The sequence below is a fragment of the Anomaloglossus baeobatrachus genome, chromosome 1 (assembly GCF_048569485.1).
Source record: "Anomaloglossus baeobatrachus isolate aAnoBae1 chromosome 1, aAnoBae1.hap1, whole genome shotgun sequence".
Taxonomy (NCBI): Eukaryota; Metazoa; Chordata; class Amphibia; order Anura; family Aromobatidae; genus Anomaloglossus; species Anomaloglossus baeobatrachus.
In genome coordinates, this window is record NC_134353.1 from 129,287,917 (window position 1) to 129,312,785 (window position 24,869).

The 24,869-nt window shown below is 46.7% G+C and overlaps 1 protein-coding gene across 4 annotated transcripts in view; it reads left to right on the forward strand.

The window, feature by feature from the left end:
• The window catches only part of FIP1L1 (factor interacting with PAPOLA and CPSF1), a 165,248-nt gene that overhangs the window by 128,460 nt on the left and 11,919 nt on the right, over nucleotides 1-24,869 (forward strand). For all 4 annotated transcript variants that reach the window (XM_075347041.1, XM_075347042.1, XM_075347044.1 and 1 more), the window contains one exon: nucleotides 17,167-17,322. In XM_075347041.1, coding sequence (XP_075203156.1) covers nucleotides 17,167-17,322 — 156 coding nt within the window. The remainder of the gene's footprint in view (nucleotides 1-17,166; nucleotides 17,323-24,869) is intronic.

Below are 24,869 nucleotides of genomic sequence, written 5' to 3' on the forward strand. Positions count from 1 at the left end.
TTTTATATATATATATATTTTATATATATATATATTTTATATATATATATATATATATTTTATATATATATATATATATATATTTTATATATATATATATATATATATATTTTATATATATATATATATATATATATTTTATATATATATATATATATATATATATATATATTTTATATATATATATATATATATATATATATATATTTTATATATATATATATATATATATTTTATATATATATATATATATATATATATATTTTTTATATATATATATATATATATATATATATTTTTTATATATATATATATATATATATATATATATATATATATATATATATATATATATTTTATATATATTTATGTATATATTATATATATATATATATACACACACACTACACACTATGCTCACCTTGCCTTCCGTTCCCTTGCCGGCCTCCCGATTCTTGTAGTTCGCCGATACAGAATGTGTATCGGGTAACCATGACTTCCGCTGCCAGAGCGCTGATGTCAAAGGCATGAGCCGCTTGCCTCTGATTGGTTAGCACTCTGCCTTTGAGTAGCAGCTGACAGCGGAAGTTCCTCCATCGTCGCATTGGTTACCCGATACACTTCCTGTACTGGCGAACTACAAGAACCAGGAGGCCAGCGAAGGAGCAAAAGGTAAGGTGAGCATAATATGTGTGTGTTTGTGCGAACTGCAAGAGTGGGTCAGAGCGCGGTTAAAGTACTGAACCGGAAGTGTGTGCGGTGAGTATTTGCTCGTACGGCAAAGATTGCTCGTAAACGGAGTTACAAATTTACAGCAAGCTTTGCTCGTATAGCAAAATACTCGCTAACTGGGTTACTCATAATCCGAGGTTCCACCTTCCTATGACCTGTATGCCCATACAGATGATTTTAGGAGGGTTGAGCCTACTGATTCCCTTCCCTTTGAGGAAATTTATCATAGTGTACATATTTTAATGTTTATTCAAAACTCCTGTCATAAAATCCAGAGGTGGTACCTAGAATAATCAGACCTGAAATGGGATCCATCACCACGTTTTTGCTTTGTAATCTGAGAGCAGCAAGATGTAGGGACAGATTCCCTGATTGCAGTGATGTATCACTCTCTACATGCATTAATGTTGACACAATCCGTTTTCTCTCTGTAGATCTAGTAGTACGCAGAATCTTGAGCAGAGCATAACTCTGCCCACGCCACTGACTGGCAGCTTTCTGTGTACACTTGACAGAAAGCTGCTAATCAGTGGTGAAGGTAGGGTTGCACAGGGAATTCAACTAGGATGTATGAGACACCTAGTCCTAAAGTGATCTCCCATAACTGTAGAAAGAGTGTGTTCATGGTGTTACGAACCCCCAGGTCACATGCCCTGCTGGTGCACTGTCACTACAGCGGTGGTTGGCGTGCAGCACCGCACATTTTAAGGCTTCAAATAAGTTAGGCACCCACTCAGAGGTTCGACGTGACGGTGGCTTCATACAGTCTGATCAGAGTGTTACACCAAGAACCGCATGTTCAGGTATATATATTTTTGCCTAGCGGCATTAGATTATGATTTTTGCATGCATGGTTTGTCTTTTTCCACTGTGATTGCATAAAGTAATAATTTCTTGCTGCTAAAACACTGTTTTTGTTAAACTAGCAGCACACAGCTCAGTGAGTGATACATCACTGGAATCTGGGTCTCAGGCCCTACATCCTGCTGCTCTCAGATTACATAATATACACTTACTACTGAGTGAAGGGCTAATGGTAGCAATGAGACTGAGATGCTCAGTTTATCCCCTCTTGTGGTTGTCACTTGTAAATTTTTTTTATGGCCAGCGTTCAGTCGTTTCTGCCAGGGCTGTGGAGCCGGTAAGCCATAACTTCGACTCCGACTCCTCAATTTCCCTTGCACCGACTCAGACTCCCACCTATATTGCTTATAGTTAAGTGAAAAATTTATTGTAGTACAATGTGAACATTAGACATTTAATCATTTTTACGATACAATAATCAAGATATTTAGATAGAACATAAAATATATTTATTGGATACAACTTTAGCACACAATAAACTGTAATAAATTGTAAATATGTTATACAATATGTAGTATACAGTGGTATGCAAAAGTTTGAGCACCCCTGGTAAAGTTTTGATATTCTGATCAATTAATATCTGTAAAAGCCATAAAGTTAAGGATAACACATATCCTCTGCAGTTTAGACAAAAAAAAATAAAGAAATATATATTTATGTGCGTGTATGTGTGTGTGTGTGTGTGTGTGTGTGTGTGTGTGTGTGTGTGTATGTATATAGGTATATAGATATATATATATAGATATAGATATAGATATAGATATATATATATATATATAGATATATATATATATATATATATATATATATATATATATATATATATATATAATTTTACATTTTTAAATTCGCAACAAAAAATAAAGTTGGCCAATGCACAATATTGGGTACCCTGCAGCACCCCCTTTGGCAAGTATCAAAGCTTGTAAATGTTTTTTTGTAGCCAGCCAAGAGTCTTTTAATTCTTGTTTGAGGGATTTTCATGCTTTCTTCCTTGGAAAAGTCTTCTTGTTCTGTAAGATTCCCGGGTCCTCTTGCATGCACTGCTCTTTTGAGGTCTTGTCACAGATTTTCAATGATGTTCAGATCAGGGGACTGTGAGGGCCATTGTAAAACCTTCAGCTTGTACCTTTTGACATAGGCTAATGTTGATTTTGAATTGTGTTTAGGATCCTTATCCATTTGTAGAAGTCATCCTTTTTTCAACTTCAGCTTTTTTACAGACGGTGTTATGTTTACTTGATGAATTTGTTAAACTTTAATTGAATCCATTCTTCCCTCTACCCATGAAATGTTCCCAGTGCCATTGAATAGAACACAACCCAAAGCATGATTAATCCACCCCCATGCTTAATGGTTGGCGAGATGTTCTTGTCATGACATTCTGTCTCTTTTTTTTCCCAAACATTTGGTTTGATCATTGTGGCCAAGGAGTTCTATTTTAACCTAATCAGTTAACACGACTTGTTTCCAAAATACATCAGTCTTGTTTAGATGTTATTTTGCATACTTCTGATGCTAAATTTTATGGTTGGGATGCAGGAGAGGTTTCCTTCAGATGACTCTTCCATGAAGGCCATTTTTCTGTAGGTGTCTCTGAACAGTAGAACAATGTACCACAACTCCAGAGTTGGCTAAATCTTCCTGAAGGACTTTTTGCAGTGAAGTGAAGGTTCTGATTTGCCACTCTAGCAATCCTACGAGCAGCTCTCACAGAAATTTTGCTTGGTTTTTCTGAAATGATAGTCAAAGTTATCTGAGCAAACAAATCTCCAAGGGTGTTCAAACTTTTGCATTGGCCCATTTTCATTTTTGTAGTTTTTAAAATGTTAAAGATGAACATTTTTTTTTTTTTTTGTTCTTACCGAAAATATAAAGGAAATGTGTCATCTTTACCTTTATGCCTTTTAGAGATCATTTCATTTTCAACTTGATTAACTGATCACAATAACAGTAATTGTGACCAGTGGTGCTCAAACTTCTGCATAGCACTATATATATCTTGTGTGTGCATGTATAATTTATATATATATATGACATTGTACTACATATTTACAATTTATTACAGTTTGTGTTCTAAAGTTGTATTTCACTAAATATATTTTATGTTCTAGCTAACTATCTTGATTATTGTATCATAAAATGATTTAAATGTCCGATGTTCACATTGTACTACAATAACTTTAATTTTTCACTTAAATATAAGCAATATACTAAATGTTATTATTTAGTATGTTTTTGTTGAAAACTGTTTTTTGCCACTTACATAGTGTATTACATAGTGTTATATTTAAGTGGCAAAAAACAGTTTTCAACAAAAACTTAGTAAATACCATTTGTGCAGTCCATGAATTTGTTGTAAGAAATAGAATTGCTTCCATCAGATCCTCCTTCGCAGATGACCTCAAATCTGACCTAATAATTTTCAGGCTAGAGAACAACCTCTCTACAGTAACTTGGGTTGGAGACAAAGCCGTAACCACATGGGCAACATCTCTAACAATTTCCGGGTATAAAGGAATTGCCTCATGCACAGTCCGTTTTGATGAACGGTTGAATTTCTTTTTCGCTCCTAATTGGGAGACCCAGACAATTGGGTGTATAGCTACTGCCTCCGGAGGCCGCACAAAGTACTACACTTAAAAGTGTAAGGCCCCTCCCCTTCTGGCTATACACCCCCCCGTGGGAGCACGGGTCCCTCAGTTTTTGCTTTGTGCGAAGGAGGTCAGACACGCACGCATAGCTCCACTGTTTAGTCAGCAGCAGCTGCTGACTATGTCGGATGGAAGAAAAGAAGGCCCATATAGGGCCCCCAGCATGCTCCCTTCTCACCCCACTTTCTGTCGGCGGTGTTTGTTAAGGTTGAGGTACCCATTGTGGGTACGGAGGCTGGAGCCCACATGCTGATTCCTTCCCCACCCCCATTAGGGCTCTGGGTGAAGTGGGATTTACCGGTCTCCAGGCACAGGAGACCGTGCTCCATCCGCAGCCCCTGGAGAAGCCGCTGGATATGGAGCTGAGTATCGTCAGGGACATGGCCCTGCTCCGTCAAGGTACTCTGTGTCCCCGTGCATACGCGCGCACACCGCAGCATTGCTGGGTGTGTTAGTGCGCCGGGGACATCAGCGCTGCTGCGCTTGTGCCATTTCCTCACTGCAGCTCGGCTGAGTGGGTAGATCAGGGCGAACGGTCGCGCCGGCCGCTGGGGTCAGTCGCACTGTGACACGGCTGGGACTTGTGGTGCGCCGGGGACTTCCGCGCTGGCCATGCATATATCTCGGCCGCGCTTATTACTACAGTCCCCGGCTTTTGCGGCCTAGTTCGTCTCGTGCCCGCCTCCGCACCTGCCAGTCAGGAGGAGGGCGGGGCGCTGTACAGAGCATCAACGCTGAGGGCTGGAGTCTTTTTTACATACTCCAGCCCTCACACTAGGCACAGGGGGACGCAGTTTCCCGCACTTTTGTCTGTGGCACGCCCACGGTCCGCCCCTCTTCACAGGACGCCGGCAGCCATTCCTGCCTGCACGCTGAGCTGCAGAGGGGAGACGGGGAGACCCAGACACGGGATTCTACGGCCTCATACCCGCTGTTCAGCGGGCGGTAAGCAGCCCTCAAGGGCTCACCCCCACTTGTGCCGTTTGTGTACCTGGTATTTTGTGTTTGCAAATACTGACACTGTACGGTCGCTGGTGTTCTCGGCTATATACCCTCCTAGATTACAAGGAGGCAACAGCATGTCGTCCGCAAAACGCAAGGGTGCCAAGGCACAGACGTTATATGCTGCCTGTACCGCATGTGGGACTGCTCTACCGGCAGGTTCCACTGACCCCCATTGTGTGCAGTGCTCGGCCCCTGTGACACTTGCATTAGAGACGCAATCCAGAAACACCACGCTTATCCTGATAAGCGGTTTTCCAAACGGCTTAAAGATACACGCTATCCTTTCCCCCCTGACGTGGTCAAGGGCTGGACCCAGTGTCCCAAGGTGGATCCTCCAATCTCCAGGCTTGCAGCTAGATCCTTAGTTGCAGTAGAAGATGGAGCGGCACTTAAAGATGCCACTGATAGACAGATGGAGCTCTGGTTGAAATCCATCTATGAAGCTATTGGAGCGTCGTTGGCGCCAGCATTTGCAGCCGTATGGGCACTCCAAGCTATTTCAGCTGGGCTTACGCAAGTCGACTCAGTCACACGTACATCTGCTCCGCAGGTGGCACCATTGACCTCTCAAATGTCTGCATTCGCGTCTTACGCGATTAATGCTGTCCTAGACTCTACGAGCCGTACGGCGGTGGCGTCAGCCAATTCCGTGGTTTTACGCAGAGCCCTATGGTTGAGAGAATGGAAGGCAGATTCGGCTTCCAAGAAGTGCTTAACCAGTTTGCCTTTTTCTCGTGACCGATTGTTTGGGGAGCGTTTGGATGAAATCATTAAACACTCCAAGGGTAAGGATTCATCCTTGCCTCAACACAGACAAAACAAACCCCAACAAAGGAGGGGTCAGTCTCGTTTTCGGTCCTTTCGAGGCTCAGGCAGGTCCCAATTCTCCTCGTCCAAAAGGACTCAAAAGGATCAGAGAGGCTCAGATTCTTGGCGGACTCAATCACGCCCAAAAAAGACAGCAGGAAGAACCGTTACCAAGATGGCTTCCTCATGACTCTCAGCCTCCGCTCTCCGCATCCTCGGTCGGTGGCAGGCTCTCCCGCTTTGGCGACATTTGGCTGTCACAGGTCAAAGACCGTTGGGTGAGGGACATTCTGTCTCACGGGTACAGGATAGAGTTCAGCTCTCGTCCTCCAACTCGTTTCTTCAGAACTTCTCCACCGCCCGACCGGGCCGATGCTCTGCTGCAGGCGGTGGCCGCTCTAAAGGCGGAAGGAGTGGTGGCTTCCGTTCCTCTTCAGGAACAAGGTCACGGTTTTTACTCCAATTTGTTTGTGGTGCCAAAGAAGGACGGGTCGTTTCGTCCCGTCCTGGATCTAAAGTTGCTCAACAAACACGTAAAAACCAGGAGATTCCGGATGGAATCTCTCCGCTCCGTCATCGCCTCAATGTCTCAAGGAGATTTCCTAGCATCAATAGACATCAAAGATGCTTATCTCCACGTACCGATTGCGCCAGAGCATCAGCGTTTTCTACGCTTCGTTATAGGAAGCGAACACCTGCAGTTCGTAGCGCTTCCTTTCGGGCTGGCAACAGCCCCTCGGGTCTTCACCAAGGTCATGGCAGCAGTAGTAGCAGTCCTGCACTCACAGGGTCACTCTGTGATCCCGTATCTGGACGATCTGCTGATAAAGGCACCCTCTCTAGAGGCATGCCAACACAGTCTGAACGTGGCACTGAAGACTCTCCAGAGGTTTGGGTGGATTGTCAACTTTTCAAAGTCAAATCTAACCCCGACCCAATCACTAACATATCTTGGCATGGAGTTTCATACTCTCTCAGCGATAGTGAAACTTCCACTGGACAAGCAGTGCTCGCTGCAGACAGGGGTGCAATCTCTTCTTCAGAGCCAGTCGCACTCCTTGAGGCGCCTCATGCATTTCCTAGGGAAAATGGTGGCAGCAATGGAAGCAGTCCCTTTCGCGCAGTTTCATCTGCGCCCTCTACAATGGGACATTCTCCGCCAATGGGACGGGAAGTCGACGTCCCTCGACAGGGATGTCTCCCTCTCTCAGACAGCCAGGGACTCTCTCCGGTGGTGGCTTCTTCCAACCTCATTGTCAAAGGGAAGGTCGTTTCTACCCCCATCCTGGGCGGTGGTCACGACAGATGCGAGCCTATCAGGGTGGGGAGCAGTGTTTCTTCACCACAGGGCTCAGGGTACGTGGACTCAGAAAGAGTCCACCCTTCAGATCAATGTTCTGGAAATCAGAGCAGTTTTTCTTGCCCTGCGAGCCTTCCAACAGTGGCTGGCAGGCAAGCAGATCCGGATTCAGTCGGACAATTCCACAGCGGTGGCGTACATCAACCACCAAGGGGGAACACGCAGTCGGCAAGCCTTCCAGGAAGTCCGGCGGATTCTGACGTGGGTGGAAGACACAGCATCCACCATATCCGCAGTTCACATCCCAGGCGTGGAAAACTGGGAAGCAGACTTTCTAAGTCGCCAGGGCATGGACGCAGGAGAATGGTCCCTCCACCCGGACGTGTTTCAGGAGATCTGTCGCCGCTGGGGGATGCCGGACGTCGACCTGATGGCGTCACGGCACAACAACAAGGTCCCGGTTTTCATGGCACGGTCTCACGATCACCGAGCTCTGGCGGCAGACGCCTTAGTTCAAGATTGGTCTCAGTTCCAGCTACCTTATGTGTTCCCACCTCTGGCATTGTTGCCCAGAGTGCTCCGCAAAATCAGGTCCGACTGCCGCCGCGCCATTCTCGTCGCTCCAGACTGGCCAAGGAGGTCGTGGTACCCGGATCTGTGGCATCTCACAGTAGGCCAACCGTGGGCGCTACCAGACCGTCCAGACTTGCTGTCTCAAGGGCCGTTTTTCCATCTGAATTCCGCGGCCCTGAACCTGACTGTGTGGCCATTGAGTCCTGGATCCTAGGGACCTCAGGTTTATCTCATGAAGTTGTTGCCACCATGAGACAGGCTAGGAAACCATCCTCCGCCAAGATCTACCACAGGACGTGGAAGATATTCCTATCTTGGTGCTCTGCCCAGGGAGTTTCTCCCTGGCCATTTGCATTGCCTATTTTTCTTTCCTTCCTGCAGTCTGGGTTGGAAAAAGGTTTGTCGCCTAGCTCCCTTAAAGGTCAAGTTTCCGCGCTATCCGTATTTTTTCAGAAACGCCTAGCGCGACTTCCTAAGGTACGCACGTTCCTGCAAGGGGTTTGTCATATCGTTCCCCCTTACAAGCGGCCATTGGAACCCTGGGATCTGAACAAGGTTCTAATTGCTCTCCAGAAGCCGCCTTTCGAGCCTATGAAGGAGATTTCTTTTTCTCGGCTTTCACAGAAAGTGGCTTTTCTAGTGGCGGTCACGTCTCTTCGGAGAGTGTCCGAGCTGGCGGCGTTATCTTGCAAATCTCCCTTCCTGGTGTTTCACCAAGATAAGGTAGTTCTGCGTCCAATACCAGAGTTTCTTCCCAAGGTGATATCTTCCTTTCATCTCAATCAGGATATCACTTTACCATCCTTGTGTCCGCATCCAGTTCACCAATTTGAAAAGGGTTTGCATCTGTTGGACCTGGTGAGAGCACTCAGGATCTACATTTCCCGCACGGCGCCCATGCGCCGTTCGGATGCACTCTTTATCCTGGTCGCTGGTCAGCACAAAGGGTCGCAAGCTTCCAAATCCACCCTTGCGCGGTGGATCAAGGAACCAATTCTTCACACCTACCGTTCTGCTGGGCTTCCGATTCCATCTGGACTGAAGGCCCATTCTACCAGAGCCGTGGGTGCGTCCTGGGCATTACGGCATCAGGCTACGGCTCAGCAGGTGTGCCAGGCGGCTACCTGGTCGAGTCTGCACACTTTTACCAAGCATTATCAGGTGCATACCTACGCTTCGGCGGATGCCAGCCTAGGTAGACAAGTCCTTCAGGCGGCGGTGGCCCACCTGTAAGAAAGGGCTGCTTGACAGCCCTATCACGAGGTATTCTTTTTACCCACCCAGGGACTGCTTTTGGACGTCCCAATTGTCTGGGTCTCCCAATTAGGAGCGAAAAAGAAGAAGGGAATTTTGTTTACTTACCGTAAATTCCTTTTCTTCTAGCTCCAATTGGGAGACCCAGCACCCGCCCTGGTTTTTTCTTAGGGTATTTGTTTTTCGGGTGCACATGTTGTTCATGTTGATAAGTTGTGTTCTCCGATATTGTCTATCGGATTGAATTTGTTTTTGAAACCGTTATTGGCTTTCCTCCTTCTTGCTTTTGCACTAAAACTGAGGGACCCGTGCTCCCACGGGGGGGTGTATAGCCAGAAGGGGAGGGGCCTTACACTTTTAAGTGTAGTACTTTGTGCGGCCTCCGGAGGCAGTAGCTATACACCCAATTGTCTGGGTCTCCCAATTGGAGCTAGAAGAAAAGGAATTTACGGTAAGTAAACAAAATTCCCTTCTTTCCTATTTCTTTGAGAACAAGTGAAAAATTTTACTGAAATCTGGTCAATCTGCTGCTATAGGAGACGGAGTGAAATCTATTTCCTTGCGGAACACTTTGCTGCTCCATGTCATCCAAATGCTTGTCAAAGTTAAACTCCTCATCTGATGAGGATGAAGATATGGCAGCAGTAGCACTGTCAGGACCCAAGTCCTCTTGCGCCTGGCAGTCCTGTAGCCGCTCATCCTAACTGCTACCTCACTCAAATCTTCTTTTCCTTTAGTAAGCTGTTGATCATCAAGCAGTATACGATGACTTGGGTCCACATAAACAGCTGCCAGAAGAATTTTATTTTCCAATAGCTGTCTCTCTCTCCGTTTCATTGAATCAGAAATGCCATCTGCGATTAAACCTCCTCTTTGGGGCAGGCAAAATAGCAAATTCTTCCACTCCCTTATGAAAATGCCAGGAGTTAAATCCTCAGCTTGTAATTTTTTAGTCACGGTAAATGGGTGATTAAGCAATTCCTTCAATTCAGCCACCTGTGTCCATTGACCTTCATTTAATGTTACTTGAGGGTTCACCATATCTATAAGAAACAATTTTAGTCCAAGCAATCGCTCAGTCATTAAATAAGTGCTGCCTCACCGAGTGGCTTGATCAACAATTGTCCCTTTCCCAGCACGTCTCTTCAAGATGGAATCAATTTTAGGGGTTCTGGCGGAAATAACCAACTTCCTCACTTTTCCAATCAGATTTCAAGCATGTCCGCCCAGTTTCACACATCCGGCTTTTTGCCGGTTTGGCGGATGTGGCGCATGCCAGTACAGTACGATACAGTACAGTGGCAGCGCCACAACTTCTGGGTCACATGCTCCGGTCACATGAAAGCATGTGACAGTCGTTTGTCGCGCTGCCACTGTATTGTATACACTGTACTGGAGTGCGCCGCATCCGCCAAACCGGCGAAAAGACCGACGTGTGAAACCGCGGTCTCTCTTTCAGACTATCTCTTATTGACAGCTGCAGCGTGTACACAACACAGCGCATGTGATGAATATGAAAGTGTTTTGAAGCAGCTTCAACAAGATCATCTATTCCTAAAGTATCATTTTGCTGTTCTTCTGTTGTAATATCTGTTTGTTCCTCAGTTACATGAGCAGCACTGTGGCCTTCCATCTCACACATACTAAATCCTAAATTTTCTTCTAGCTGTTGTTCATTACTCTCATTCATCAGTTTAATTGTACTTATGGTTGAAGCATTGTTCGTTACAATAGCAAGAACCTGTTCTTTTTTGCGTTCCTAATCTTGCAGAACTTTTTCCACTAAGGCCTGGAGAAACTGGCTGGTGTGATGAGCTTTAGTATCTTTTACTGCCAGTGTCTTGTTAACAATTTCTTTCTTGTCACAAACATATCGAACATTGATGGCAAAGTAATTCAGTGAAATGCAGTGACTCCGGGCATCCAGCAAACTCAATGGGTGAATAGATAAAACATTCAGACACAGCGTTTTGTGAGGATCCTCACAAAGAATGAGCAGTCAGTTTGTGGTGTTTTCTAATCTGCTTTTGCTATTGAAAGCATTATCTATGAGCTCAAAAACCTTTCAGGTGATGCAGTTTTTTAAAAAGCTGATCTGGTTTTGCAGCTGAAAAACGTATCTTCAAAAAACACAACAAAAACGCTGTGTGTGAATGCAGCCTTAGCTCGGGAATAGAACAGACATTTATAGGACATTTCATAAGTTTCCCAAATTCCTATGAAAAAAATTTCATCACACTCTGCATTGCACTACTGTCCCCAATTTATTATATATTTTCGGAGTCGGTGCATTTTATACCGACTCCGACGCCACCAAAATGAGCTCCGACTCAGACTCCACAGCCCTGGTTTCTGCACTGGTTTTTGATGTGTGCAACTTTTTTTTTTTTTTTATTTGTTTTACCATTCTAGCAAGAAAACTTTTATTCTCGCTGTACATTCTCTCTCTCTCTCTATATATATATATATATATATATATATATATATATATATATATATATATATATATATATATATATATATATATATATATATATCTCTATATCTCTATATCTCTATCTCTCTCTCCTATCTATCTACATATATATTTATTAATTATTTTTTATATATATATATATAATATATATATATATATATAGATTTTTTTTTTATATATATATATATATACATATATATAATATATATATATAATTTTATATATATATATATATATATATTTTTTATTTTGTTTCATAAAGAGAACACGAGTGCAGAGTAAGGCGTATGGTAAGGAATGAATCCACATCCGATCTTTGGTCCTCTTTCTTTTTTCTATGTAAGAGGTTAGCTGTCGTCCCCTCTCCGGGTTTTAGCTTTTGGAGGTGTTCACATGGCAGTCATTATCCTGACCCTGCCGGCACATTGCACTAGGAGTCAGTGTTGCTTTTGGTAGACATTGTTGTTTACCGTGTTTATTTCGGCAGCGTATCCCCCCTCCCCCGCGCTGACCCCATAGTTTGCGGTGCAGGTAAATACGTAGGATGGATGTGCAGATTAGGGACCAGCGAGTGGAACGTTCTTGTTTTTCTCCGGAGTCGCTGTGTTATGGTCCTGTAAATGGCGTGTGTCTTGTGTTACAAATTACAGGGGGAATGTTTTGGAGTTTCGGAGTCTTGTCCACATATGTTGAACAGACACCTTGATTCTGTTCCAAATTGTAAAGGCGCATTTTTTTTCTTAACCCATTCAGGGCACTCGCTTCTGCTCCCTACTTCTGGATCTCAAAGAGTTAACCCTAACAGAATTAAGGGTATGTGCGCACGTTGCTTTTTACCTGCTTTTTACCTGCTTTTTTGCTGCTTTTTCTTCTGCGCTGTTTAATGCCAAAATGGATGTGTTCTTCTATTCAAGCAAAGTCTATGGGAATTTGGGTTTCTTGTTCACACTATGTTGTTCAAAATGCTGCCTTTTTGTGGCAGAACTTTGGTCAAAAACTCAGCTTTTCAAAGAAGCAACATGTCAATTGTTTTTGCCATTTGGGTTTTGCACTGCAAAGCTGAGTTTTTGACCAAAGTTCTGCCACAAAAAGGCAGCATTTTGAACAACATAGTGTGAACAAGAAACCCAAATTCCCATAGACTTTGCTTGAATAGAAGAACACATCCATTTTGGCATTAAACAGCGCAGAAGAAAAAGCAGCAAAAAAGCAGGTAAAAAGCAGGTAAAAAGCAACGTGCGCACATACCCTAATAGCTTCCAGACAAAGCCAAGTCTCTGTGCTCTCGCCAGCTATGAAAACACTGAGGCTGCCTCCGCTTTTTTATTTTTTCCCCTCTCCCTACCACTGCCATATGGCTGTTCTGGAGTGGACCAGCCCCTGCCATGATTAGAGACAGCCATGGATTGTGGGCAGGAGAGCCTCATTTGGTCTTGCTCACTGTTCGGCTGTGCGCTCGTTTCTTGTAATGCATACATGGATTTTCCACATCAATGGCTTTATTTGCAGGGCAGAATTAAGGCTCTATAATAAGGAAGGTCAGCTGCATCTTGGTATTTTTAGTGTTGGGCGTAAAGAGTTTCTGGTTAGGCTATGTGCGCACGTTGCGTACTAGCCTGCAGAAATTTCTGCAGCGATCTGAAGAGCACATGTGCGCTTTAGATCGCTGCAGAAATGTCCGTAGTGAGCGCCGATTCCATGCGCTCTGCCTGCAGCTCCTGCCATAGACAGAGCAGGAGCTGCCGGCAAAGCGCAGGAAAGAAGTGACATGTCACTTCTTTTTGCGCAGCGCTTCGGCAGTAGCCGAAGCGCTGCGCTCTGAGACGCCACGTGCGCACGGCCCCTGCACAATTTCCATAGATTGTGCAGGGGACGCAGGACGCATGCAGTTACGCTGCGCTGCAAAGCGCAGCGTAACTGCATGAATTTACGCAACGTGCGCACATAGCCTTAATCTGCTTTCTTTTGCATTGGCTCTCAAAGGTATATTGACTCAGAGGTTGGACTTTAACCTGTAACAGATGCCACTGTATAGGCACATGAAAGCCAAACCAGAGTCCTCTCTAAAAGGAAAGGCCTCCATTGTTAGTTGGATGTTTCGGGGTCTTGCCACTCATCCGTGCAATGCGGTAGACTGGTCAGTCGGGTGAGAGACAATCAGAGAACGGTCTAGGGTGTAGAGAGAACCTTTGCTCGATTCATGCAGCCCAAATCACAGACACCATTAAAGAAGTGGTTCACCTATATTTATTATTGGCCACAGCGATATTATGTTAAGAAACAAGGTTTCTCTCAAATACCTTGTGTTGCCAATACTGCCAGTGAACGGCGCTATTGCGTTTTGCTCTTCCCCATCGCCTGACGCCCGGGACCTCTGATGTCCGGTGATGTTACGTCAACTTCCTGCTCACCTGACCTCACCGCAGCCGGCCACAGTCTCCGTGAGTCACTGGGCTGTGGGCAGAGTTTCACCGCTCATCACAGCCCAGCATCGCTCCTGCTTGCACTCTCTGCAGTGAAAGAGCCTGCTTGCACTCTCTGCAGTGAAAGAGGAGAGAGCAGGGAGGTGCTGGGTTGTGACGAGCGGGGAAACTCCGCCCACAGCCCAGTGACTCACGGAGACTGGTGACGGCCGTGGTGATGTCAGGTGAGCAGGAAGTTGACTTAACATCCCCAGATCTCCAAGGTCAAGGAGCCCCCGGGCGTCAGGCGATGGGGAAGAGCGGATTGCAATAGCACCGCTCACAGGCTCTATTGGCAACACAAGGTATTTTAGAGAACACTTGTTCCTCAACATATCATTGTGGCCAATAATGGATATGGGTGAACGACACCTTTAACAGAGCCTGTGTGCACGATTGTGTTTGGGTATATTCTTATTTTCTGAAATGCTAATTGGTAGGCCAGCTGGGGACTATAGACAGAGCGTGCCTGGTTCTTCCTGATCCACTCCAGTTGATTGATATCATGTGTGGACATAGACCTGTCGATCACCTGGAATAGTGCGGGGAGAAGCTGTACGTGCACTGTATCGGTCTAGCCTCAACTCTGCTTATGATCCTTCTGAAAATAAGCTTTTTCTGAGGTGCCAGACCATTTCAGAGAAACAACATACCCAACTGCAATCGTGCAGAGAAGCTGTAATTCGTGCTGTCTGTGGTTGGGACAGCATGAATGGAGTGACAGGTTCTTTAAGAGGTTATTTACCCAGGTGTCATTGTATGATTTATAAGTCGTCTTGGGCCAGCCTGGCGGACTTCTCAAGGAATCACACAGTAGACTGCGCTACTCCATACGTCACAAAAAAGGGGTTCTGACATAAACCAGCCCAGTAGAGATAAAAAGAACATTTCTTATTTTTACCCATTAGGTGAATCGAGGTCTGTGATACATTCAGCTTCTCAGTTTCTTGGCGCAAACGATGGACAATGCAAACAGTGTGAAGCTACCTTTAGGGTATGTTCACATGTTTTTTGCTGCTGCTTTTTTCTGTAAAAAAAGGGGTAAGGGGCATGAAAACGCTACATGTGAACAAGCCATTACTGCTTATAGATGCTGATCTCCTTATTCTGCCCTTACATGTTATGTATGTTATCTGCGTTATCTGGGATAAGGGACAGCTATTGCACAGGTGTCAATACTGAAAGGTCGAGGTTCGGAATGAATGCCTCTCCCTTCTACAGAAATGTGACTTGTGAGAATTTCATCACTACGTGATGTGTTCAGCATACGTTTTGTGCCTTGCTTGTGAGCGGTGTCAGACGCACAGTGCTTGTTAAACACGATGTTGTGGTGCTGTGCGCTCCGCAGACGTGACTAACCAGTGCATGGGGCCTGTGCCAGAGCCTTCTGATGTAGCCAGACAGCAATACTCAGTGCACGGAGTCGTAGCAAGAGCCAGAACTGCAGGAGTCACTATACAGCGAGAACTTCAATCTGCATCTCCCGTGTTTACGGCTGTGAAGTATATCTACCCTGTAGGCAGTAACGCAGTTTCCATGATGTGACCGTTTAGGAAGACTGTACAAAATGTTCATCATTGGCAGCGTGCGGAGTCATGTCACGACCTACAAGGAAAATCCTGAGATTTCAGATCTAATTAGCCATTGTTGTAGGAGATAGGGAGGCGTCTGATCGTGTTATCATTTCTCCGGAGCTAGATTTCTCTTCTGTACTTAAGTCGTCTGAAAATCTTTTATTACAAGGTGACCTCCAATATGGCTGCACTACCTATTGAAAAGGAGAATATCTCCATGTAAATGGAAGTCTAGACGGGCAGAGGCGTCCTGTGCTGGCGCCACACATTGGCGGATCTCACCATGTAAGGCGGAATTAATTAATACTTATTTTACCAGTAAGACGCAGAGCCGTTATCTCTTCCTGATCTCATTTGGCACAATTTAAGACTCTTTATCTTTTAATGGTAGGAACTTCAGTACATCAAGGGATAGCTTCTGGGGAAGCAAAACACCCTCGCAGATCACATCTGCTTCTTATCTCTCGTGATACCATCTTGTATGTCTCATAAGTCTGTGTGATCCATATTAAAAAAACGTTCAGTCCTCTGTTGCAAGTAAGCAGAACATTAGGCTTTCTGAAAGGGGACAACTGTTCTTCCATAGGCTGCAGTAACTATAAAAATATCTAAAAATAAAAATGGAAAAAGTATTACCTCTCCGAGTCTGCCGCCCAATTTCTGTAGTTTGTCTGCAGCCTATCCCATGAGCTCAGCGGCTCGTACCATCTACATGGGCAGTGATTTTGAGCTCACTGATTGGTTGCAGCGCTGTTGATATGATGTCAGCACTGCAGTCAAACAGCAGAGACTCAGTGCTGGAACAGGGCAGGGTAAAGAATAGTTGTTTGGCTTGTTTGTTTTCTTGATACCACAGCCTTCAAAAGTTTTTTGATGAGGCGACCCTTTTAATATGAAAGATTAATAGTAACTATAAAGGAAATGGCTGCGTATGAATGTAAATCACAAGGAGAGGGCATTAGTAGGTTATTAATAACACACCGCTACTAATCCCATAGCTGCGTACTAAATGCATTGTATCATGGTTGAGGAAAATGATGCAAAAAAAGCCCCAATACACATTAAATATCTGTGAGTAATTGATGGGTCTACGGGCCCCCCCCTCCTCGGTGCCGACGGGGTACCCCCCTCCCTGTGCCGATGGGGCCCGACCCTCTGTGCCGACGCCCCTCTACAAAGGAGCCCTCAGTTCGGCTAGGCTTTACTGTGTTCTACATGAGAGCCATCTATCATGGGAGAGTTTGATGGTTTCCTATACATATTGGACATCTGCCCGATTCCGCCGACTTTAATCCAGTATGCACTAGGGTGATAACCAATGTCGTCTTATTCTTTAAGTTGTGCATAAGTTTCTTTGTCTGGGCAAAAATTAGAATCTCTTTCGTCCTGAGTGACTTTAGCTTTCATTATGTGACAAGGACTCCTGCATTGTGCGCCTTCACTGAGAGCCTTTTCTTTCTTGCAGTGAAGAGGAACGGTACAGATACAAAGAGTACAACGAGAGAACCGATAGGGGCTACGAGCGCCACCGAGAGAGGATTAGCCGAGAGAAGGAGGAACGACATAGGGAGAGGAGGCATCGAGAAAAGGAAGAGTCCTCACGGCATAAATCATCAAGAAGGTAATATCAATTATATATTCTAGAGACAGAAAACGCTCAGCAAGGACATGTTGTTTTCTTATTTCCAAGGCAAATTTTGAAAGGTTTAATGTATTGCAACTTGTAGAGTTTCTATATTCTTTAAAATAATGTCTGAGAAAACAAAGTTTAGGGAGGATTTTTGAAAAACTAGACTCAAGTTATTTATTGGCATTAAAGGGGTTGTCGTCTGGTACTGCTAATTTCCATATAATTGGAATAGGACATGTGCACGCATCTCTGCAGGTGTGCATATGTGATGTCATCAGCATCGCTCACTTCCTGATGCAGACAACTCCCTTTAAAGGGAACCTGTCACCAGGATTTTCCCTTATGAGCTGCCGCCACCATCAGTGATCCCTTATATACTGCATTCTAGAATACTGTATATAAAAGCCCAGACGGCCCTGAATAGCGTAAAAAGAGCTTTTATTATACTCCTCTGTGGGGAGGTCGGGTCTGATGGGCATCGCAGGGCTCCCGTCTTCTTTCCATCGACATCCTCCTTCATTCCTACGTCATTCACAGAGAGACCTTTATTGCGTGCCTGCGCATGCACACTTTGATCTGCCCTGCTGAGGACAAGCCAAAGTAATGTAATGCGCAGGCATGGGGAGAGGTCAAAGAACTCATGCGCACCACAATATTTCGATGTAACCTCAGCAGGGAAGATGAACATGCGCTTGTGTGGATGATGTAGGACACATAATCCACACAGAGCTGAGATGGAGGACTGCGACTCTACAGGATAGAGGCGGCGCTGGACCCGAAACCAGCGATACCCATTAGATCCGATAACATTAACACCTATTGGACGCCCCCAGGTGAGTATAATAAAGGTCTTTTCTACATTATACAGATTGGACTGATACTTATATACAGTATTTTAGAATGCTGTATATAAGAGCTTACTGGTGCTGACCTCCGCCTATAGGGTAAAATCCTGCTGACAGGTTTACTTTTAAAGGGAATTTGTCTCCAGGTTTCTGTTACCTCATCTGAGTATAAGGTAGGAAGAGAGACTCTGATTCCAAAGCTGTATCACTTTGTTTACTAGGGGCACCGGTTGTGATCCAATTAGTTTTTTTTAGATGTAGTCAAGCTTAGAGATCTAAGGCCACCCACTTCTTTGATTAGCAGCTTTCTGTGTACATTGTCTATTGCCAATAAGCTGCTAATCAGTGCTGTGGCAGTGCTTGGAACAGAATGAATGCGTGCATCTAATCAGATAGTATTAATCTCCTATGGTCAAAAATCTCATTGTATTAAAACAGCGCACAGCCTAAAGGCCCCTTTACACACTGAGACTTTCTAGCGATCCCACCAGTGATCCCGACCTGGCCGGGATCGCTGGAAAGTCTTTAAGCAGTCGCTGGTGAGCTGTCAAACAGGCAGATCTGGCCAACGACGCAGCAGCGATACGGACCTGCAGAACAACCTCGCTGGTCGTTGGGGACGTGTCGCACAGCAGCTATTTGACGACTCACATCTATGTTAGGGGCGTGGTGTTTGGCGCTGAAGCCACCCATGTGTCCTTTTTACACTCCCCCCCCCCCCCCCCCCAAGCTCCGATTGGTGATCGATAGTGCGTTCTTATTGAAAGGGAACACTATAGCACCTACGGGCTGGGTTCTAAGTCGCTAAAGATGTCGTTGTAACGGTGTCAAACAACAATGCATGCTGCGCAGCGGGAAACAAAGGACCAAAAAATGTTCCTGAGAGATTTGCAGCTATCAGCGACCCCACAGCAGGGGCCAGGTCGCTGATGCGTGTCACACACTGCAATGTCGCTGGGGATGTCGTCGCTGTTACATCACAAAACCGGTGACGTTACAGCGATATCGGTAGCGATGCTGTAGTGTGTAAAGGGGCCTTAAGTGACTCATCCCTGTAATCAGTTTTGCAGCCCCTACCTCATGCTGCTCTCAAATTACAGTGCAAAAACTTGCTGACAGGGAACCAATCACCAGGATTTTTGTATATAAGATAAAGCCAGTGCTATACTGGCACTATCGGGCTGATTCTCTACATACCTCTAGTGGGCAGCTCGGATGTTTAGGATTTCAAATCCAAGAAAGTGAAGTTTATAAATTCGGCAGCTGCTTGATTGACAGTTGCATCTGAGCAGATAATTTCTGGGTGGGTATTCATATGGATTCCCGCCCCCTGCCTGTTGTTCCTCCCTCTATGGTAAATAAGTAATCAAACGATTCACTTTGAAGGACCTGTGGTGAGGTCATACCCATGTGACCATAAGGGGCGGGGCCTCAGCCAACAAAGCTGGATACCAGGTCACATGGGTATGACCTCACCACAGGTCCTTCAAAAAAGTGAATTGTTTGATTAATCCTTACCATAGAGGGAGGAACAACAGGCAGGGGGCGGGAATCCATATGAATATTCACCCATATGTATTATCTGCTCAGATGCAACTGTCACTCAAGAAGCTGCTGAATTTATAAACTTCACTTTCTTGGATTTGAAAGCCTAAACACCCGAGCTGCCCACTACAAGTATGTAGAGAATCAGCCTGATAAAGCCAGTGCTATACTGGTACTATCTAGTATATGAAAATCCTGATGAATGATTCCCTTTAAAAACTAAACCCTGCATCAGATAGTTCTTAAAAGAAATCTGTCAGCGCAATCAATCAATCCTCTTATGGTGTCTAAATGGGCATGCACCTCATAAAGTTTAATTAAATGATATGTTGATACCTGTGATTTGATGTTTTATTCCAGAGAAATTCACATTTTTCCTATTATGTAGATGAGCTGTTAGGCTGCTTGGGCCAGACTCTAATCTTCTTGAGAATCTGCCTCCAGAGATTACTTAATAAGCTACCAGTGTGATATATAATTGTTGCTCTCCTGATATCACTGCAGAGCTGTGTGTCATTATAACGAACACATTCAGCAGAATTCAACTTTCTTCGGCGCTCCATTGGGAGACCCAGACGATTGGGTGTATAGCACTGCCTCCGGAGGCCACACAAAGCATTACACTAAAAAGTGTAAGGCCCCTCCCCTTCTGGCTATACACCCCCAGTGGGATCACTGGCTCACCAGTTTTCTGCTTTGTGCGAAGGAGGTCAGACATCCACGCATAGCTCCACTGTTTAGTCAGCAGCAGCTGCTGACTATGTCGGATGGAAGAAAAGAGGGCCCATACTAGGGCCCCCAGCATGCTCCCTTCTCACCCCACTTTTGTCGGGTGTTTGTTAAGGTTGAGGTACCCATTGCGGGTACGGAGGCTGGAGCCCACATGCTGTTTTCCTTCCCCATCCCCCCTCAGGGCTCTGGGCGAAGTGGGGTCTTACAGGTCTCCAGGCACTGAGACCGGGCTCCATCCACAGACCCAGAGAACCTGCTGGATATGGAGCTGAGTATCGTCAGGGACAGGCCCTGCTACATTAAGGTACTCTGTGTCCCCGGGCAAGCGCGCACACACACACCAGCATTGCTGGGAGTGTTAGTGCGCCGGGGGCAACAGCGCGGAGCGCTCGTGCTATTATTCACTACAGCTTTGCTGGGTGACTTTATGTATTGAGAACTGCCGCGCCGGCCGCTGCTGGGTGTTTTTTACATTGTGGCGCGGCTGGGACTTATGGTGCGCCGGGGACTTCCGCGCTGGCCGTGCACATGGACGGCCGCGCTTATTACTCGAGTCCCCGGCTTTGCGGCCTAGTTTTCGTTTCGTTCCCGCCTCCAGCCCTGCCAGTCAGGGGTGAGGCGGGACGCTGTACAGACAGTCAGCGCCGAGGGCTGGAGTCTGCTTTGCATTCTCCAGCCCCCTTCACTGGACACAGTGGGACGCCAGTTTCCCGCTCGTGTCTGGGGCACGCCCACGGCCCGCCCCTCGTCACACGAGCTGGAGAAGGACGCCGGCAGCCATTCCTGCACGCAGTCCGAGCTGGGGAACGGAGAATGCTCTGGGCGACCAGTCACAGGGCTCTGGCGACCACACACCCGCGTTATAGGCGGGCGGTAAGCAGCACCTGAAGTGCTGACCCCACTAAATACCGAAGTGTCCATTTGTATTTTATGCTTGTATGCTATACACTGCACTGTAAGGTCGCTATCTTTGGCTATATGCCCTCCTAGATGGCGAGATAACAGCAGCAAAAAAGCAAGGGTGCTAAGGCACAGTTTTTCTAGGCTGCTTGTACTGCATGTGCTGAAGTGTTCATTTGTACTTATGCTTGTATGCTATACATTGCACTGTACGGTCGCTACTCTTGGCTATATTCTCCTAGATGGCTGGACAACAGCAGCAAAAAAGTAAAGGTGCCAAGGCACAGGCTTTCTATGCTGCTTGTATTGCATGTGCTGCAGTGTTTATGCTTGTATGCCATACATTGCATAGATGGCTAGAATACAGCAGCAAAAAAGCAACACAGGCTTTCTATGCTGCTTTTCCTGCAGGTGATACTGTTCCACCGGCAGGTTCCACTGACCCCCATTGTGTGCAATGCTCCCCTGTAGCACTTGGTCAGCCGGGGTCTCTACTAGAGGTGGCCAAAGGAACCACCTGTGAACCCTGTCCAGGGACAGGGACGGAGTTGCAGTTTCGGCTGATAGATTGTCATGGGATAGAGACTTTACAGTCCAGACAGGCCATGGGCAATCTTGATTACTGCTCCCTGGCCACCCTCATTTGGAACATAATCAGTGCTCCGGGGGGGGTCCCAGGCACTCCAGGGTGAAGGCTCTGACACGGACGGCAGTCCCGGACAGCCTAAGCTAGCTCGCTGGGTGCGGCACTCGGCTTCATCACTGGTCAAGGTCCCAGCGGGAGGACTCTCTGTATGATGAGGCAGACGTAGCTGATCAGGGCTTTGGTCCTGACACCGCTCTCAATCCGGATACACCGGATGGTGACGCCATGGTGAATGATCTTATAGCGTCCATCAATGGCATGTTGGATATTGCTCCCTCAGCTCCCCCAGTGGAGGAGTCAGCTTTACAGCAGGAGTAATCCTTTTTCAGTATCTCATGCGTATATTGAGTATTTTTCTGGCCACGCTGACTTCAGAGAAGCAGTTCAGAAACACCACGCTTACCAGATAAGCGTTTTCTCCAAACGTATTAAGGATACACGTTATCCCTTCCCCCTGACGTGGTAAAGCGCTGGACCCAGGGTCCAAAGGTGGATCCCCCAATCTCCAGGCTTGCGGCTAGATCCATAGTTGCAGTGGAGATGGGACGTCACTTAAGAATGCCTTTGACAGACAGATGGACCTCTGGTTGAAATCTGTCTGTGAAGCTATCAGCGTGTCGGTTGCTCCGGCATTCGCAGCCGTATGGGCACTCTAAGCTATTTCAGCTGGTCTTGCGCAGCTGGTCTTGAGCACATGTACATCTGTGCCGCAGGTGGTGTCCTTAACCTCGCAATGTCTGCATTGCGACTTACCCTAGTAATGCGGTCCTGGGGGGACAGTCGAGGTTTCGGTCCTTCCCAGGCTCGGGCAGGTCCCAATTGTCCTCGTCCAAAAGGGCTCAAAAGGCTCAGAGGGGCTCAAATTCCGGCCGGGCTCAATCACGCCCAAGGAAGGCTGCAGGAGGAACCGCTACCAAGGCGGTCTCCTCATGACTTCAGCTCTCTCTCTCCGCATCCGCGGTTGGTGGCTCTCCCGCTTGGCGACATTTAGCTGCCGCAGGTCACAGACCGGTGGGTGAGAGACATTGTGTCTCACGTGTACAGGATAGAGCTCTGTTCTCGTCCTCCGGCTCGATTCTTCAGAATTACCCCCCCCCCCCCCCACCGAGCCGATGCTCTTCTGCAGGCAGAAGGAGTGGTAATTCCTGTTCCTCTTCAGGAACAAGACACGGTTTTTTCCTCCAATCTGATTGGGGTGCCAAAAAAGGGTGGCTCTTTCCGTTCCGTTCTGGACCTAAACCTGCTCTCCAAGCACGTGAAGGCCAGGCGGTTCCGGATGTAACCCTCCGCTCCGTCATTGCCTCAATGTCTCAAGGAGATTTCCTAGCATCAATAGATATCAGGATGCTTATCTCCACGTGCCGATTGCTCCAGAGCACCAGCGTTTGCTACGTTTCGTTATTGAAGACGAGCATCTTCAGTGCGTAGCCCTGCCCTTCGGTCTGGCGACAGCCCTACGGGTTTTCACCAAGTTCAGGGCAGCAGTGGGAACAGTCCTGCACTCTCAGGGTCACTCTGTGATCCTTACTGGGACGATCCACTTGTTAAGGCACCCTCTCAAGAGGCATGCCAACACAGCCTGAACGGGGCGCTGGAAACTCTCCAGAGTTTCGGGTGGATCATCAACTTTTCAAGGTTACATCGGGCACCGACCCAATCGCTGACATATTTGGGCATGGAGTTTCGCACTCCCTCAGCGATAGTGAAGCTTCCGCTGGACAAGCAGCGTTCACTACAGACGGGGGTGCAGTCTCTCCTTCAAGGCCAGTCACACCCCTTAAGACGCCTCATACAGAGGCAGTCACTTTCGCGCAGTTTCATCTGCGTCCACTTCGATGGGACATGCTTTGCCAATGGGTTGGGGAGTCGACGTCCCTAGACAGGAACGTTTCCCTTCTCAGACGGTCAAGGACTCTCTTCAGAGGAGTCCATCCTTCAGATCAATGTTCTGGAAATCTGGGCAGTGTATCCTGCCCTGCAAGCCTTCCAGCAGTGGCTGGAAGGAAAACAGATCCGAATTCAGTCGGACAATTCCACAGCGGTGGCAGACATCGCCCACCAAGGCGGAACACGCATCGCCAAGCCTACCAGGCAATCCGGCGGATTCTGACGTGGGTGGGGGACAGAGCATCCACCATATCCGCAGGTCACATCCCGGGCGTAGAAATTGGGAAGCAGACTTCCTCAGTCGCCTGGGCATGGACGCAGGGGAACGTTCTCTGCACCTAGAATGGTGTCAGGAAATCTGTAGCCGCTGGGGGATGCCGGACGTCGACCTAATGGCGTCTCGGCACAACAACAAGGTCCCGTTTTTCATGGCGCGGTCTCACGAGCAAAGAGCTCTGGCGGCAGGCGCCCTAGTTCAGGATTGGTCGCAGTTCCAGCTACCCTATGTGTTTCCACCTCTGGCACTGTTGCCCAGAGTGCTACGCAAGCTCAGCTCCGCTTGCCGCCGCGCCATCCTCGTCGCCCCAGACTGGCCGAGGAGGTCGTGGTTCCCGGATCTGTGGCATCTCACGGTCGGCCAACCGTGGGCACTCTCAGACCGGCCAGACTTACTGTCCCAAGGGCCGTTTTGTCCACTGAATTCTACGGCCCTGATCCTGACTGTATGGTCATCAAGTCCGAGATCCTAGCGTCTTCAGGATTATCTCAAGACGTCATTGCCACCATGAGACGGGCTAGGAAGCCGTCGTCTGCCAAGACCTACCACCAGGGCTGTGGAGTCGGTAAGCCAAACCTTCGACTCCGACTCCGACTCCTCAAATTCTCTTGCACCGACTCCGGCTCCGACTCCGACTCCGACTCCGGCTCCGACTCCGACTCCTACATATATTGCTTATAGTTAGGTGAAAAATTTATTGTAGTAC